This window comes from Tenrec ecaudatus, chromosome 1, assembly GCF_050624435.1.
Source record: "Tenrec ecaudatus isolate mTenEca1 chromosome 1, mTenEca1.hap1, whole genome shotgun sequence".
NCBI classification, from domain to species: Eukaryota; Metazoa; Chordata; class Mammalia; order Afrosoricida; family Tenrecidae; genus Tenrec; species Tenrec ecaudatus.
Window position 1 is genome coordinate 90,328 of NC_134530.1, and position 15,728 is coordinate 106,055.

Below are 15,728 nucleotides of genomic sequence, written 5' to 3' on the forward strand. Positions count from 1 at the left end.
TTCAGACCCACCAACCACTCATTGGGAGAAAGAGGAGTCTTTTCTCAGAAACTGTAGACTTGGAGACCCACAGCGGCAATTCTGTCATCCTTCAGGGTCACTGAGTCAGCATTGACTTGACACAGTTGGAGGGCAGGTAGTGAAACTTCATCTGCAAACTAGGTCCCATGTGCTGGACTTGTTCTGATCATTGGGTGCAGTCTAAACAGTCCTGCCCCCCACAACCCTCATGGATAGATACCCTGGGATGCATGGATGGCCATGGGCGGATACAATGGGACAGGTCCCCAGGGGTAGACACACAGGATGAATTCCCAGTGATGGACCATGAAGTGCAGATGGCCCGGTGAACTTTATTGGCCCAGAGAAGAACAGCTAAAGTGGACCAGACATCAAGGGGTGGACACCCAGGGATAGTACCCTAGGGAAGGGTGGACACTGGGATGGATGCCCAGTGATAGGTGTAGGGAGGGGGAACGCCCAGAGACAGGCCCCAGGGAAAGACACACATGAAGGACAGATGCCCAGTGGTGAGCATGTAGGGGTGGATGCCCAGGATCAGGCCCCAGGGAAAGCCACACATGAGGGACAGATGCCCAGTGGTGAGCATGTAGGGGTAGACACCCATGGACAGGCCCCCAGGGAAGGGTAAGCACACGGATAGAGCACTAGTGACAGTGAGCTGCTCTATCGGCCTACGAGCTGGCAGGCCAGGTGGTCCAGTGGCCAGCAGTGCCCCAGACAGCGAAGCCGGTGCCCTCGGAAATGGGGCCAGGTGAAGGTGAACTCAGACACACAATCAGAGGTGGTCTCCAGGGAGGTGTCCGAAGGGCAGGGCTCGGCCCTGGCAAGATTGTGGGAGTGGCGTGCGGAGGCCCGCTTCCGGTGGTGTCTGCTGGACCTGGGGACGGCGGCCCCCGGCTCCACAGTAGTCTTGCTGCAGGTCTTCCTGGGGGCCATCTCGGGGATGTTGCTGTCACTGGGAGTCTGCACGAGGGGCGGCGTCTGGCTGGTGCTGCCACTGGGATGCTGTGTGATGGTTGAGGACCTGTGGGGCGCCGACGAGGAGGCTGAGGGCCTGTGGGGAGCCGGTGAGGGGCCTGTGGGTGCTAGGGGCAGACGTGACCGCTGGCTGGAGCCCTGGGGCCGAGAGGTGGGGCTGCTTCGTGGACGCGGCCGTCTCCGGGTCTTGCTGGGCAGCTGGGCCCTGGAGCCAATGGCGGCCAGGGATGGAGACGGGGTGTGGCCTGAGTTGGCGTAGGAGGAGGTGTCCTTGAGGATCTTGCTGGGCCCCAAGGGGCTGGCGGGGGTCTCGGTCGGGGACGAGGTGATGGGATCCGAGACGGTCTGGCTGACTGGTTGGTCCTGCCCCACAGCTTGGAGGTCCTGGCTAGGGTCAGTGGATGGCTTCACTTGTCCTTCTGCGACTGAGTCATGTTTGCTGGGCCTGTGGAGGAGAATGGTCAGAGCAGCTTGGCCTGAGGACCGTGTCCAGGCCTCGGGTGGACAGCATGGGATGGACTGGCAGGGCCCAAGCAGCCACCCTGCAGGGAGGGAATCCCACATGCACACCACACACAAGTAGATTCACAAATACTCACACCCACTCACACACAAAAATAAACATTCACAAATTCCCAGAGACACAGCATTAAGTATTCACTCACTCCTGTGAGTTTACATACACATGGAAACTCACAGGAGTGCACACACATATTCACTGAGACATACAGAGTACATGCTCACATGCACACACCTGCACATGCTCACACACAGAGACTCTCAAATATCCACACATATTCACGGGGGCATACACAAGTACACTATATGCTGACACAGACAAATACACAACCATGCACACTCACACACAAGTACACAGAAACATGTGTACTCATGCACACACATAGCACACATTCACATGCACATCCTTCCTCATATTCACATACTTTCTGATACACTCATGCATTTGTACACACACTAACATTCACATGCACACCCACATACTGACATACATGCACAAATACACATCCACACACCTAAACATAAGCAGACACACAGAAGCATACTTTCACAGATGCACACACCATCCTCACACAACTGTGCACACACACAAACATGCCTCCACACATGCTCAGGAACGCTGGCAGACACTCTTGCACACCTCTCCCAGGGAGTTACCTACGGTAGGCTCCAAGGGCAGCGGGGGGCCCGCTGGGGTGACCAGTGCCCGGCTCCGGGCCAGCATCCTCAGGACTGGTTCCCGAGAGCGTGGGGAGAGAGTGGGCAGTGAGTGGGCAGCAAGCACAGGCTGGGATGCCAGGCAGAGGCCAGGCAGAGTAGGGTGGAGGGGACAGGCAGGCAGGGCCAGACAGAAAGACCGTCAGGGCTGAGACCCAGAAGGCAGGACAGGCGGCACGCACCCTCCCTGGTGAGTCCGGCGGCTGCGTCCAGGGCTCGGCCGCTGAGATCGCTCACGAGGCTGTCCACGGTTGCTCGGTGCTTTAGAAACAGTGGGCGGATTGCGCGGTGGTACAGGACGGCGGCCCCGTTCCATGGTCCCGGCGCCATGCAGAACAACAGGAAGGCGCACTGCGGACCAAGGCTCCGTTAGATGGCATGGGGGGTGCGCCTCGGCAGGCCCCGCCCCGCCCCCAGACAGGTGGGTACTGGCTCGGACCTGGACCTCGCAGACAGCCTGGAGCCCGGCCCTGGCCCCTCTCCGGCAAAGTGAGTGCAGACACACAGACGCGCGCGCACACGAACACCCCCACGCCCCCGCAGCGCACCTTGCCCACGTAGTAGAAAGGGCACCAGAACAGGAGCAGATCGCTGAAGAACTCGAGCAGCCCGAACAGGCCGTACACCACCCAGTAGGTGAGCCACAGCGTGTCGTCCTCTTTGCTGGGACTCTCGATAGCCTTGACCCTGAAAACAGTGCTCCGTCAGGGGCTGCCAGGTATCCCAGGCACTTGGTAAAGCATAGGCAGGGTAAACCCTGTGTTCCTGTACTCACAAAGCAAGGCAGGGTACCCCATACAGTCTCGGCACCCAGGAAGCATATGTGGGGTACCCCACATCTCCCTGGAACTCATGAAGCAATGGGGGGCACCCCACAGCCCCCAAGTACTCACGAAGCATATGCGGGGTATGCAAAGCCGATGAGATTGCACAGCAGAGACGCCCCGTAGCCGAAAAGAAGATACAGGCTTAGCAGTGTCACGAGCCCTAAGAGTAGAGAAATGTGGGCTGGGGGTCCCAGTCACTCGACTACTGTCCCCTGCTCTGGGGAGGAGCTCCACTGGTCAAGGGCCAGTAGGGTCGCCAGCAGCCAGCCCTCCCTTCTAGGGTGTAAGGCATCTGAGCTGTCCGGTGCCCTGACCTCCCCAAGGCCAGCAGTGGTGGCCCGAGGTAGCAGCAGGGCCAAGACTGAGAAGGGGGTGTCTGCAAGGGCTCAGCAGGCATGAGGCCAGATATGACCTCAGAGGTGTCCTGGGTCAGCTGGACAAAGCAAACCACTCCCTTCATGCAGGTCTCTTCCCCTGGACACTGCCCATGTGAGGGCACAGGGCCATCCGTGCATGGCAGGGTGTGGAGCAGCGCCACCCCCCTGACCCCCACCCACCAATGCCAGCAGCACAGCCCTGTGGTGGCACCCACAAATGTTCTCAGACATCAGTGTCCCAGATGTGGGGGAAGGAGGCAGAACTGGCTCAAGTCAGAGCCCCTGGGTAAAAGGATCCCAAACCCCCAAGAGCCTGGTGGTGAGTGGGAGCCCTGCCCACACTGAGTGGAGTGGGGTACAGGGGGTAGCTACAGGGCTGAGGGTCTCCGTTTATATGGCAGGCCCCAACAGGACATTATTTGGTATGGGAGGACAGGGCCCAGTGAACACAGGGTTTCCTGCCCAACAACGGGCTGGACCTTTCTCTGGGATGGGGGTGCCTCCCTGTGGTAAAATTCTCAAGTCTTGAGACGTGATCAGGCATCCCATGGGGAGAGAGTCAGCCCAGGGAGAATGCTGGCCTGACCTGGGAGAGCTCTGCTCTCCCACCAACCCACCACCTGGCACTCAGAAAGCCCCTCTCTGCTGGGGCCTCAGTTCCCCCGCCCGGCTCCCAGGTTACTGGGGGTTTGATGGGGAACTTGCTAGCCCTGAGTGTTTGCTGAGCGCCTGTTGGACCTGCAGTCAGTAATGTGGGTGCAGAGGAAGTTGGGTGTGTGCTGAGGTGGTGTAGTCTCTGAGAAACAGCTACAATGATTAAAGTGCTGAACACGTGTCCCCTGTGAGCGGCCTGTGTTGCGGGCACTGAGCAGGGGAGGGCCAAATACCCTGGGCAGCCAGAGAGAGCACTGGGGCAGCCCCACCCACCGGGGTCTTTATCTGAACAGAGTTGTGCCAAAGGGCAGAGGCCTAAGTCACCCTCCCTCCACTTGTCCACCCGCCTCATCTTTGTCCGGCCTAGATCATGGGCAGCAGCAAGGCATGAGTGGGGGGAGGACCTCTGGAAGAGGGGTGCTTACATTCATCTATTGGGTGGGATTAGGTGATGGGGGCAGGGTGAGTCCCAGGGTCCCGACATCCATTCAAGCTGGCGGCGGAGGAGCCCTCAAATCCCTTTTGCTGCCACCTCAGCATGGAGAGGATGATCTTAGACTTAAGACACGGGGTATAGGGCCCCAGGGGAGTTGACAAGCGACAGGAGAGCTGGACTGGGCATCTGTAATGGTCAGCCCCCAGCTGACCCTTCCTCTCTCCCCATGCCCTGTGATCTAAATTCTTGCCTGCAGGCGGATACTGGGTTAAAGAAAGGCAGGACAGAGGTCAGGCTGCACCTGGCTGAGCCCCACAGTGGCTTGGGGTGGGGGTTGGGTGCAAAGATCTGAGTGCCTAGAGCTAGTAGGAAAGACCTGGGGTGGGGCTCAGGGGTCTGGAGCTGGCAGGGGGGTCCTGAACCCACCCCCAAGGTGCTTTGCAAACAGGGCCCTGGCCTCAGTGGCATGCCTCCAGCCATGGGGGTAGGCAAAGCTTCCTGTGATTCACTGCATGGGGGCTTCCTGGGAGAGGTGGACTTTGGACATAGAGGGCAGGGAGAGGGAGGAGAAAGAGAAAGCTTCAGAGACCCTGCAGGGTCTTGTGAGAGTAGGAATTGGGGTCCTCATGGGCCCGTCTAACTCCTCTGGCCCCCATGGCAGCTGGCACACAACCCCGCTGGGCTAAGCAAATATTTGCTCTACTGAGACAGAGGACAGGTCACAGGGCTGGGAATAAGCCCGTAGGTGTGTACCCACAGAACAAGGGAGCCAGGAGGGCCCCTTGGTGCTGGCCTCATGGCCCCCTAAGGAACTGGGGTCTCCAAACGGCCTCCAGCCTGGGTTCATGCCAGGAGGGGGTTGGCAGCCCGCCCCACCTCGGGGGGCCCCTAGGAGAACTGGAAGAACCAGACGTGGCCCTGGCAGGCACGGAGCCTGGGAGAGAGCCAGGTTGGCCTACAGCCCCGCAGGGCACCGAGGTGGAGCTGGGATGCTGCAGGAGCCGGGGCCAGGGTCTCGCGGAGGCAGGGCGGTCCCCAGGTCTCGCCTCGACTCCCCAGACAATGGTCGCACCCGCGCAGCCAAGCCAGATGGGGACAGAGGACTCCTGCCGGGCTTCTGGGACCTCAGTGTTCCCGTCGGAACAATGGGGTGGCAGCTCACCCATGGCCAGGTAGCGCTTCTCGACCCCGGTCCTGGCTTCGAGAGCCCCGAGCACCTCGTTGGCCAGGTTCCTCTGTTCCAGAAGGCGCTCGAAGCGCTGCCGCAGACCGTCCATGGTGGCGGCGTCGGGGCCGGCAACCAGAGTTGGAGCGCCGCCCCCAGCTGCCCGACCGCCGGGAGCGCGCCCTCCTTGCCCGGCGGCAGCGCTCCGCCCTCAAGCCGCCACTCAGGACAATGGGAGGGCAAGGCGGACAAAGGAGGAGGGGCCTGCCCCGTCTCCCCCGCCGCATCGCCCTCTGGCGGGCCGCTGCCGGCCCGATTGCGACGTGAGTGGCAGGGGGCGGGGCGCGGTGGCGGTGGACGTCGATTGGCCGGCTGGGCACGGGACGTAGCTGACTGGAGAGGCGGGGCCGAGAGGTGGCGCTGAAGGCAGAAAAGCGTGCTGGGGAGGGCGGAGCTTGTGGGAGAAGGCGAAAGCTGATTGGAGGGAACGGAGGGCCTTATTGGTGAGACCGGAGAGGAGAGGGGTTGATCATAAAGGAGGCGAGAGGCACCTTGAGGGGCCGAGTGGGGTGGGGCTAACTCTACATGACAACTCTGATTGGACTGGAGAGGAGATCAAGGCTGATTCGAGGGCGGGTGCCTATAAAAGTGGGCGGTGCCAAAGAGAGGGGTGGGGTCAAGTGTAGTAATAATAAATGCTCTCCTGTGAGTTAGGCTTGGATCACAGTACGAATGGGGGAACGGAGGCTCCTGAGGGTTAACTCCTGCGGAAGAGACTAGACATCTGCTGCGTCCCCAGCCACCGTCTGGTCTTCGCGTCCCTGGAGCGGAGAGCCGCAAGGATCCCTGAGAGTTGAAGCCCCTCCAGGGTTGCTATGGCGCCGGGGGCGGGGCAGCGGGCGCTAGGGCCGTTTGGCGGGCGGGATGAACGCCCGAAGGCCCCGCCTCCGCCGCGGCCCCGCCCCCATGCGGCCCGCCCAGACAGCGCTCTGCCTGCGCCTGGCCTTGGCCCTGGGCCTGGGCCTGGTCGGCCCCCTGGCTGTGGGGTGGGTCTCGGCCCGGGCCCCCATCTATGTCAGCAGCTGGGCCGTGCGGGTGCCCCAGGGGAACCTGGAGGCCGAGCGCCTGGCGCGCAAGTTCGGCTTCATCAACCTGGGGCAGGTGGGACCCACCGGGATGGGCCGGGAGGGGACAGGGGCTGGAGGACCCCAGACTAGAGACCGGGCGAGGAGCAGCTTCCTAGACCCAGGCTCCAATATCACGTCTCCCAGGCCCCTCTGCCTCCAGACTCTGGGGTTTCCGGAGGGTATCTGGCCGGGAGGGCTGCAAGGATAGGACCCAGGGCCCACATTGCCGCCTGGCCCACATCCCCAGGTCTTCTCTGACGGACAGTACTTCCACCTGCGGCACCGGGGCGTGGCCCAGCGGTCCCTGAACCCACACTGGGGCCACCGCCTGCGCCTGAAGAAAGACCCCCAGGTGAGCCAGGCCCCCAGGCTGTCCCTTCAGGGTCAGCTGCTGGGGACCAGCCAAGCATCTCCTGACACTCTTGGACTTTGGTGACCACCCTCTCTGAGCCTCAATTTTCATGTCTGTGCATGGGGGATCCAGTATGGAAAGCAGGCTATGGTGGGCACCTGGGGTATCGGGCTGTGACACTGACCTGGCATGGCTGTCCCTCCCCTAACTTACCTGAAGCAGCCACCACTCAGGCCCGCCACTAAGGAGTGTGTACTGTCCACACCACACCCAGGCCTCCAACAGGAGGGGGAGACTGGGTTCCACTGGTGAAAGTCTACCCGGAGACCCTCCTGAGTCACAGGCTGGCCTGGAACCAGGGGTGCCCAAGCTAGCTGGGCCAGGCCCCTGTCCAGCAGCCCTTGGATACCATGGAGTGGAGTGAGAGTGAGGCTGGCCTGCTGTAGTAGGGGAGGGTCCGGTCCTCAGTGTGGCCTGCAGGAGAGCTGGGACAGAGGCGGTGATCAGGACAGTTCTGCCCTCGGCTACATAGGCAGTGAGTCCCGGTGGTGGGGAGAGGGCCCGGAAATGGGAAATGAAGATGGGAAGCACCTGTAAAGTCCCTGTGGTCAGTGTGGCTGTGGCAGACAGGGCAAGGAATGCAGGGGGCCCTAGGAGGGCTCTACCAGAGGGGTTGCTGTATGCCACTGGGCACAGCAAGAAGGGGAGCATGCCATCCAGGGAGTGATCCAGTGGAGGCGGCCGAGAGCCCTAGGCAGCCTGTGGCAGAGGCCCAGCAACATAGGAGCCCCAGGGTGAGGGCCACACCCAAACCTAGGACCTCCCACCCTGCTTCCTAACTCTGCTGGCTCCCACCACATGAAGGGCCCCAGTGATACAAGACCCCTAACAGTTCTCCCCACCCCCTTGCGGTTCCCTCCCAGGCAGACCTAGAGGGTGTTTGGCCACGGCGTTGGCGGTGAGGACTCAGGGTTCTGGACGCCAGCCCCAGTGGTGGGCATAGCTAAAGACAGAGGCTGGCAGCCCTAGAACCCAGCCCCCAACCCCCACACCTCCTCCAGGTGCGGTGGTTTGAGCAGCAGATACTGCGGCGGCGGGTGAAGCGCTCCCTAGTCATGCCCACGGACCCCTGGTTCCCCAAGCAGTGGTACATGGTGAGCAACTGGAGGCAGGGGGAGGGGAGCAGGGGGTGCCCTGCTGAGCCATGCCCACTGATGCCTGGTTCCCCAAGCAGTGGTACATGGTGAGCAGCCAGGGGAGTAGGAAGGCTGGGGGTGCCTCGCTGAGCCATGCTCTGCCCTCGCAGAACAACGAGGTACAGCCGGACCTGAATATCCTGCAGGTGTGGGGCCAGGGACTGACCGGCCAGGGCATCGTCATCTCTGTCCTTGACGACGGGATTGAGAAGGACCACCCGGACCTCTGGGCCAACTATGTGAGCCAGCAGGCTGCTGGGGGTGCCAAGAACTACCCCAAGAGGCAATTCCACCCCTGACACTCTACCCACCCTCGCAGGACCCGTTGGCCAGCTATGACTTTAACGACTATGATCCAGACCCCCAGCCAAGATACACGCCCAGCGATGAGAACCGGTCAGCAGGGTCATGGGGGTTGTGGGCAGTGCCCTGACCTGTGGGGGCAGTCGGGGTGTGACAGGGCCTCTCACACCAGACACGGGACCCGCTGTGCCGGGGAGGTGGCTGCCATCGCCAACAACGGGTTCTGTGGCATCGGCATTGCCTACAACGCCCGGATCGGAGGTGCCCAGGTCCCGGGGGCCAGTACAGCCAAGGGTGGGGGTGATATGGGGGGTGGAACTCTTTACACAGGCCTGGGGCCCTGGCCTAAGAGCTGGGACTCTCCCAAGTACCCCAGGGGCAGAGAGAGGACCCCAAGGCAGGGGTGGGATGGTGTTAGCCTGGAAGGGGGGCATAGTCGTGGGTGGTGGTAGGTTGGGTGCTGTGAGGGCTTGGCCGGCTACTCTACTGTGGAGTGGGGGCTGAGATTATGGGTGGGGTGGGTACTGATGGCCCACAGTGGGGTACATGCCTGCGGAATAGGGGTGAGGTGAGGTAATGGGTAGAGGGGATGCAGGCTCAGGCAGAGGGTGTGGACTGGGGCAGTGGTTGCGGACTGGGCGGCAGGATGGGCTGAGACCCTGGGCCTAGCCAGCATTGCCTTGGGCGGGAGGCTGACGCAGCTGTGGCATGCAGGCGTGCGCATGCTAGACGGCACCATCACCGACGTCATTGAGGCCCAGTCGCTGAGTCTGCAGCCGCAGCACATCCACATCTACAGCGCCAGCTGGGGCCCAGAGGACGATGGCCGTACTGTGGATGGGCCAGGCATCCTCACCCGGGAGGCCTTCAGGCGTGGTGTGACCAAAGTGCGCGTGGGCTGTGGGGGAGGCAGGAGGCAGAGAAAGGGCTGTGCCCTCATGGTGCCCAACTATGCCTGCTCCCCAAGGGCCGCGGTGGGCGGGGCACCCTGTTCGTCTGGGCGTCCGGCAATGGCGGCCTGCACTACGACAACTGCAACTGTGACGGCTACACCAACAGCATCCATACACTGTCCGTGGGCAGCGCCACGCAGCAGGGCCTGGTGCCCTGGTACAGCGAGGCCTGCGCCTCCACACTCACCACCACCTACAGCAGCGGGGTGGTCTCCGACCCCCAGATCGTGAGTGTCTCCTGCTCACCCCTGCCCTCCACCCCCACCTCCTCCTTGCACCCACCCCTTCCTTCCCACCCCCCTCTCTGTGCCACCACCTACCCTCTGGCTCCCCAGTCTCCCCCTGTGCCCACCCCTCCCCACACTTTCACATTCACTATCGTTTACAACAGTACCCCAGATCAAGAATGCCTCCCACCAACCCACCCTATACCCACTGCATCCCTCCTGTGCCCCAACATCTTCCTGCCCCCACCCCTCAATGTACCCACTCTCCCTCCCACTCCTGACCTCTTCCTGCACCCTGTTCCTTCCATCCTCCCCCACCCCTCCCTGATACCCACTTCTGCTCCTGCCCCACCACAGTGGCATGTCTACAGAGCCATGCCCACAGAGACATTACACATGATGTATGCCCACAGGGAGGTGCCCACAGGGATGTATCCTCAGGGACGTGTCCACAGGGAGGTTCCCACAGGGAGGTGCCCACATGGACATGCCCACAGGGAGGTGCCCACAGGGACGTGTCCAGAAGTCACTGTCAGAGCGCTCATTTAGGCATCCTGTGCCTCGCCTCTGCATGAGCACTGTGACTGCCCTCCCTGCCTGTGGGCCATTTCTCTCCTGTGCTTGAGCTCCCTCCCACCTCCAAACTGCTGCCCAAGCTGTCCCCTCTGCCCCAGCACTTCTTCCCACCCTGCCTTGCTGAGCCCTCCATCCACACTGCCACCTCCAGGAAGCCTTCCCAGCATGCCTCTCCACACTGGCTGGTCCTCACTGTGAGCCTGGTGCCAGCCACAGGGTCAAAGCTGCAGAGATGTCAGCCTTCCCTGCAGCTCACTGCAGACACAGCCCAGCCTAGCCCAGCCCATGGCCTTGCTGCAAGGGGCCTGCTGTACCTCCTGCTACCTGGGGACCAGCTGGTGCTGACAGTTATGCGCTGGGAGGCTGACTTCAAAGCAAACCCACACGGGAGGTCCTGCTCTGGCCTAGAGCCAAGATGAGTCGTGGTGAGATGAGCACAGAGGCCGGGGGGGTGGGGGTGGTAGGGGGAGTCCGTGCCATGGGCTCTGTGGTGAGATGTGCAGGAATCCAGCCGCCAGCCCTGCCTTGCCAGGAGCCATGAGTGGTCTCCAACCACCATCCTCTTAGTGGACAGCAGAGTGTGAACCGCACGCTCTCGGGTTAACAGCTGTGAAGAACCAGGTGGTCGTGGCTGTTCTTCGCACCACCAGCAGACCGGTGGTAGAGCTGGTTAAGCCCTCGGCTCCCGCCTGACAGAGTGGTTTCAGCCCACCTGTGGCTCACGGAGCACGGTAAAGGCATAGCGTCACATGCTGCTCACGGCACGGTCCTGCCCTGGAAATGCCAGTGCTTCCTTCCCTCCCTTCCTCCCCTCCCCCCGCCCCCTGGGGACCCATCCCACTCTTTGCAGCAGTCCTTCCCCAGAGTGCACAGCAGCTCTGGCCAGGATGTGGGACGCCCTTTCGCCCCGGTCCCCGTCTGTCCACAGGTGACCACAGACTTGCACCACCAATGCACGGACAAGCACACGGGGACATCGGCCTCGGCCCCGCTGGCCGCAGGCATGATCGCCCTGGCACTGGAGGCCAAGTAGGTGGTGCCCCTGCCCTGCCCCTACCCCCTGCATGGCCCCCACTCACCTGCCCCGACCACCCCTCCCAGCCCACTCCTGACATGGAGGGACATGCAGCACCTGGTGGTCCGCGCATCCAAGCCAGCACATCTGCACGCAGAGGACTGGAGGACCAATGGCGTGGGTCGACAAGGTGTGGCTGGGGTGGTGGGTGGGGTCTGGGTGGGGCCTGCGGGGATGTCGAGGCAGGCCACAGGGCAAAGCCTGTGCTGGTGGCAGAGGGAGGATGGGAGCCCCGGGTCGGAGGCCTGGCCAGTGATCCCCTCCTCCTGCGTCACCAGTGAGCCACCACTACGGCTATGGGCTGCTGGACGCTGGGCTGCTGGTGGACCTGGCCCGGACCTGGCAGCCCACGCGGCCCCAGCAGAAATGCACAGTCAGCGTCGTGTACACCCCCACGTGAGGCCCCGCCCTCCCCAAACCCTGCTGGACACGCCCCTCACCCCAGCTCCCTCTGCCTGTCCACACCGTGTGCCTCCCTAGCCTCTCCAAAGAACTTTTACCCTCACACCTGTCCCAAGCCCACCCCTCTCACCTGCTACCTACAGCCTTCTCCACCCACCTGCCTCCCCTCAGGTGTCCCCACAACTGTTCCTCCCTCCCCATACCCTTAACACCTTGAAACGAGAAGGCGGTGCCCATCTCAGCGCCCGCCCTCCCTGCCCGTCGCGTCCTGAGGCTCTCATGCCCTGCCCCTCCAGCACCATCACATCCCTGATGCGGGTGCCCACCAATGTGTCAGCCTGCATGGGCCTCCCCAACGCGGTCCGCTCACTCGAGCACGTGCAGGTGCGGCTGTCGCTGTCCTACAGCCGCCGCGGTGACTTGGAGATCTCCCTCACCAGCCCCATGGGCACTCACTCCACGCTCGTGGCTGTCAGGTAGCATGCCCACTGTTTGGGAGGGGGGCGGGTCTCGCAGCCTTGCCAGGCCACCCCTGCGGCCTCCTGGCTTTCCTAGCAACGCCTCCACAGCCATCTGCCCATCTGCCCAAGGCCCTTTGACCTCAGCGGCCAAGGCTACAACGACTGGATCTTCATGTCCACGCACTTCTGGGACGAGGACCCACGGGGCACATGGACCCTGGTGCTGGAGAACAAGGGCTATTATTTCAACACTGGTGAGGCCTGAGGCCACGAGAGGGCCCAGGGATCCTCCTCTCACGATCCACCCAGAGAGGCACTGCTTAGGCACTGTCAGGGCACAGTGGACAGGAGGCTGGGGGGAGGCCCCTGAGGGTCAGGGAGTGGGGCTCCAGGGGCGGCTGAGGTAGCGGGTGCATGCTGGGGGTAGGGAGTGGGCTGTGGGCCCTAAGGACAGCTGGGCGCAGGGTGCCAGGCTGCTGACCCTCAGTGGGTGTGTGGCTCCCAGGGGACGTGGCTGTGGGGACAAAGGCCGCATCACAGGCACAAGCAGGTGCAAGGCTGTGGGGCAGTCATGGCTCCAGTCTGCCTCCTCCCTGTCCCCATGTCCTGGGCTCTAGGGTAGGGTGCTTGGGAGAGGGCCCAGGCCGCTGAGGACATGACCATCAACATGAAGCCTTGTGGCCCGTGGTACCTGTCCAGGGACGCTGTACCACTACACCCTGCTGCTCTACGGGACGGCAGAGGACATGACAGCACGGCCCATAGGCCCCCAGGTGACCAGCAGCGTGTGCGTGCGGCGGGACACAGAGGGGCTGTGCCAGGGTGAGTGCCTGGCGGGGAGGCAGTGGCCGGGCGGTGCATGTATGCACCTACACAGGGGCCGGCAGGGTAGCAGGGCCGGCCGGAGTGGTGGGCGAACCCTGGTCTCTGTCCCCTGCACAGAATGTCACAGCCCTGCCTACATCCTGGCACACCTCTGCCTACCCTCCTGCCCCCCGCGGTACTTCAACCACACTCAGCAGGCAGTGAGCCCCGCTCCTGGGCGCCCAGCCGTACCTGCCAGGCGGGTCTGTGCCAGTTGCCACCCGTCCTGTTACACCTGCCAAGGCAACTCCTCCCTCAACTGCACCGCCTGCCCCCCCTTGCACACTCTGGATGAGCGAGGCTCCTGCTGGGGCCCTGCCGCCTTGGCCCATCACCCACTACCCGCCGCTGGCCAGCCCAGTCTGGCCCGGGCCATGCTACTGGCCCTGCTGGCTATGGCCTTCAGAAGGCTGGCCCTCAGCAGCATCCTCCCTGTCGGCCTGCCCCCAGCTTGAGCACCTCCCCACACCTGGCCAGCAGGAACTGTGAGTGGGACATGAGACAGCAGACAGCAAGACATGGGCCTGGACCTCAGCCCCAGGTGGGCCCTGCCACCTGCTGTGATTGGCCCTGGAGGGGAGCCTGTCCCCAGAAGGCCAGGGGTGGTGGCTGGGTTCTGAGCATGGCCGCCTCAGGTGAAAGAAGGAATAATCAGGAGGAGGGGAGGGGGGGAGGGGGAGGCAGAGGCTGACCAGGATGGTGGGTGTAGGGAGAGGGGCAATATGGTCCCAGACAAAGGGGTCTGCCTCCTGAGTTTGTAAATAAAGATTGAATGAAATGTGCCCAGTCCGAGGTGAGCTTTAGGGCAGGACAGGTTCCCCAAGTCCTGGGCCTCACCTAGAAACTGTCTTTCCCCTAGGGAATCAGTGCCTGAAGGACCCAGGAGGGGTGGGAGGGCAGATGATGGGTGGGATGGGGGTGAGGGGCAGAACCGTGAGAAAAAAACTTCTAAAAATGCATCCTGCTGCGGACATTGCCCAGCAAGTGCAACCAGGGACTGTCTCTGACATGGGCTCGGTCCACGTCTCGCTGTGGCAGCAGCGGGCTGAGAACCAGCAGAAGGCACAGCCCCTGTTCTGGGCAGAGGTTGGGCCAAAGTGGGTGGGGGAACCCATTAGGAGTCAGGGAAAAAACGGGGGGGGGGGCTCTGCTGGCAGCTGGGGACACGAGGTGGCTCCATTGGGGGCTGGAGGAGACATTAGTGTCTGAGAGGAATGGGGGGCAGGCAGAGGTGGCAGGTGCAGGCTGTGTCCCTCGCCGTAGCTTGCCCACCTGAAGGAAGTATATACCCAGGAACCACCAGCTTGTCCAACTTCCATGGAAGAGTCGGCAGTTCCTCAAACCCTAATTGCCCGGTGACCACGAGACACAGCCGTCCTGCTGAGGCTTCTGCCCCAGACACAGAAGCAAGCACACCCCCGCACGTCCACACACAGCACCTACAGGCCGCACCAGCAACAGGGCAGTCGGTGGAAACCACCCAAGCCCATATGAGTGGCTCTGCCCACACTCCGGAACATTCTTCAGGAGCAGCAAGCCTTGGGAAGGACACGCTGCCTGGGAGGAACCAGGCACGAAGGGCCACACACTGCAAGCTATGACGCGTCCAGAGCAAACCCGGCCCACTGCCGTCAGGTGACTGAATGCAGAATGGCCCTCGGGTGACTTCTGAGACACCAGACCTTGGTGGGACAGGGAGCCTCGTCTTTCTCCTGTAGAGCAGCCATGGGTTTCAATGCCAGGACTTGGGTTCACAGCTCACTTACAGAACCACTCAGGCCTTATGAAATGTCCCCAGGGGCCGGATGGGGTGGGGGCGGTGGGCACAGGGAGGGACTGCTGCCGAGTGTGGGGTGTCTTTGAGGGTGAGGCAGTGTTCTGGATCGGGGTTCTAGCTACACACCTGCAGACAGAAGGACGGCACTGCATGCGCTGAACGGGCAAACGTTACGGTGCGTGGGTCGCGTATGAACAATGCTCTGTTCGGACTCAGAGCAACCTGGTGTACGACAGCACAAAACACCGCGTGGTCCTGTGCCAGCCTCACAACTGTTATCAGATCTGAACTCGTGGCTGCAGCCACGGTGTGAGTCCATCTCCTTGAGGACCTTCCTCACTTTGCCAAGCATGACGTCCTTCTCCAGGGACTGGTCTCTCCTGGCAACATGCCCAAAATAAGTGAGATGAAGTCTCACCATCCTTGCCACTAAGGAGCGTTTCAGCTGTACTTCTAAGACAGATTGGTGGGTTCCTTCAACAGTCCATGGTACGTCCAATATTCTTCCCCAGCACCTCTCTTCAAATGCACCAATTCTTTTTTGGTCTTATTCAAATGTCCAACTGTCACATGCATATGAAGGGACTGGAAAATACCATGGCTTGGGGCAGGTGCATCCTAGTGCTCCAAGCAACATCCTTACCCCTGAAGTCTTTCGAGCTCTCTTGTGCAGCAGACGGATCCAATGCACCGTATCATTTGATCTCTGGACTGCTGC

The 15,728-nt window shown here is 62.0% G+C and overlaps 2 protein-coding genes across 4 annotated transcripts; one reads left to right on the forward strand and one right to left on the reverse strand.

The window, feature by feature from the left end:
* Window positions 1–349: 349 nt before the first annotated feature.
* On the reverse strand, window positions 350–5,918 carry REEP6 (receptor accessory protein 6). The gene is made up of 5 exons (XM_075535191.1): window positions 5,695–5,918; window positions 3,132–3,225; window positions 2,787–2,925; window positions 2,421–2,589; window positions 350–1,447 (listed from the first exon to the last, which is right to left on the reverse strand). Exons 1-5 carry the CDS (start codon window positions 5,807–5,809, stop codon window positions 1,410–1,412), a joined length of 555 nt encoding a protein of 184 aa, XP_075391306.1. The 5' UTR covers window positions 5,810–5,918; the 3' UTR covers window positions 350–1,409.
* Window positions 5,919–6,663: 745 nt separating this feature from the next.
* Window positions 6,664–13,886, forward strand: PCSK4 (proprotein convertase subtilisin/kexin type 4). 3 transcript variants are annotated; one of them, XM_075535200.1, is made up of 15 exons: window positions 6,664–6,858; window positions 7,072–7,176; window positions 8,238–8,330; window positions 8,483–8,611; window positions 8,692–8,768; window positions 8,848–8,936; window positions 9,390–9,562; window positions 9,643–9,855; window positions 11,360–11,460; window positions 11,533–11,636; window positions 11,785–11,902; window positions 12,205–12,384; window positions 12,499–12,623; window positions 13,069–13,191; window positions 13,312–13,886. In XM_075535200.1, exons 1-15 carry the CDS (start codon window positions 6,664–6,666, stop codon window positions 13,686–13,688), a joined length of 2,202 nt encoding a protein of 733 aa, XP_075391315.1. In that variant the 3' UTR covers window positions 13,689–13,886. The 3 variants fall into 3 exon arrangements, with proteins under 3 accessions (XP_075391315.1, XP_075391324.1, XP_075391332.1); XM_075535209.1 differs by having other exon boundaries at window positions 13,069–13,142; window positions 13,312–13,527; XM_075535217.1 differs by lacking the exons at window positions 12,499–12,623; window positions 13,312–13,886 and having other exon boundaries at window positions 13,069–13,195.
* The last annotated feature ends 1,842 nt before the right edge of the window (window positions 13,887–15,728 follow it).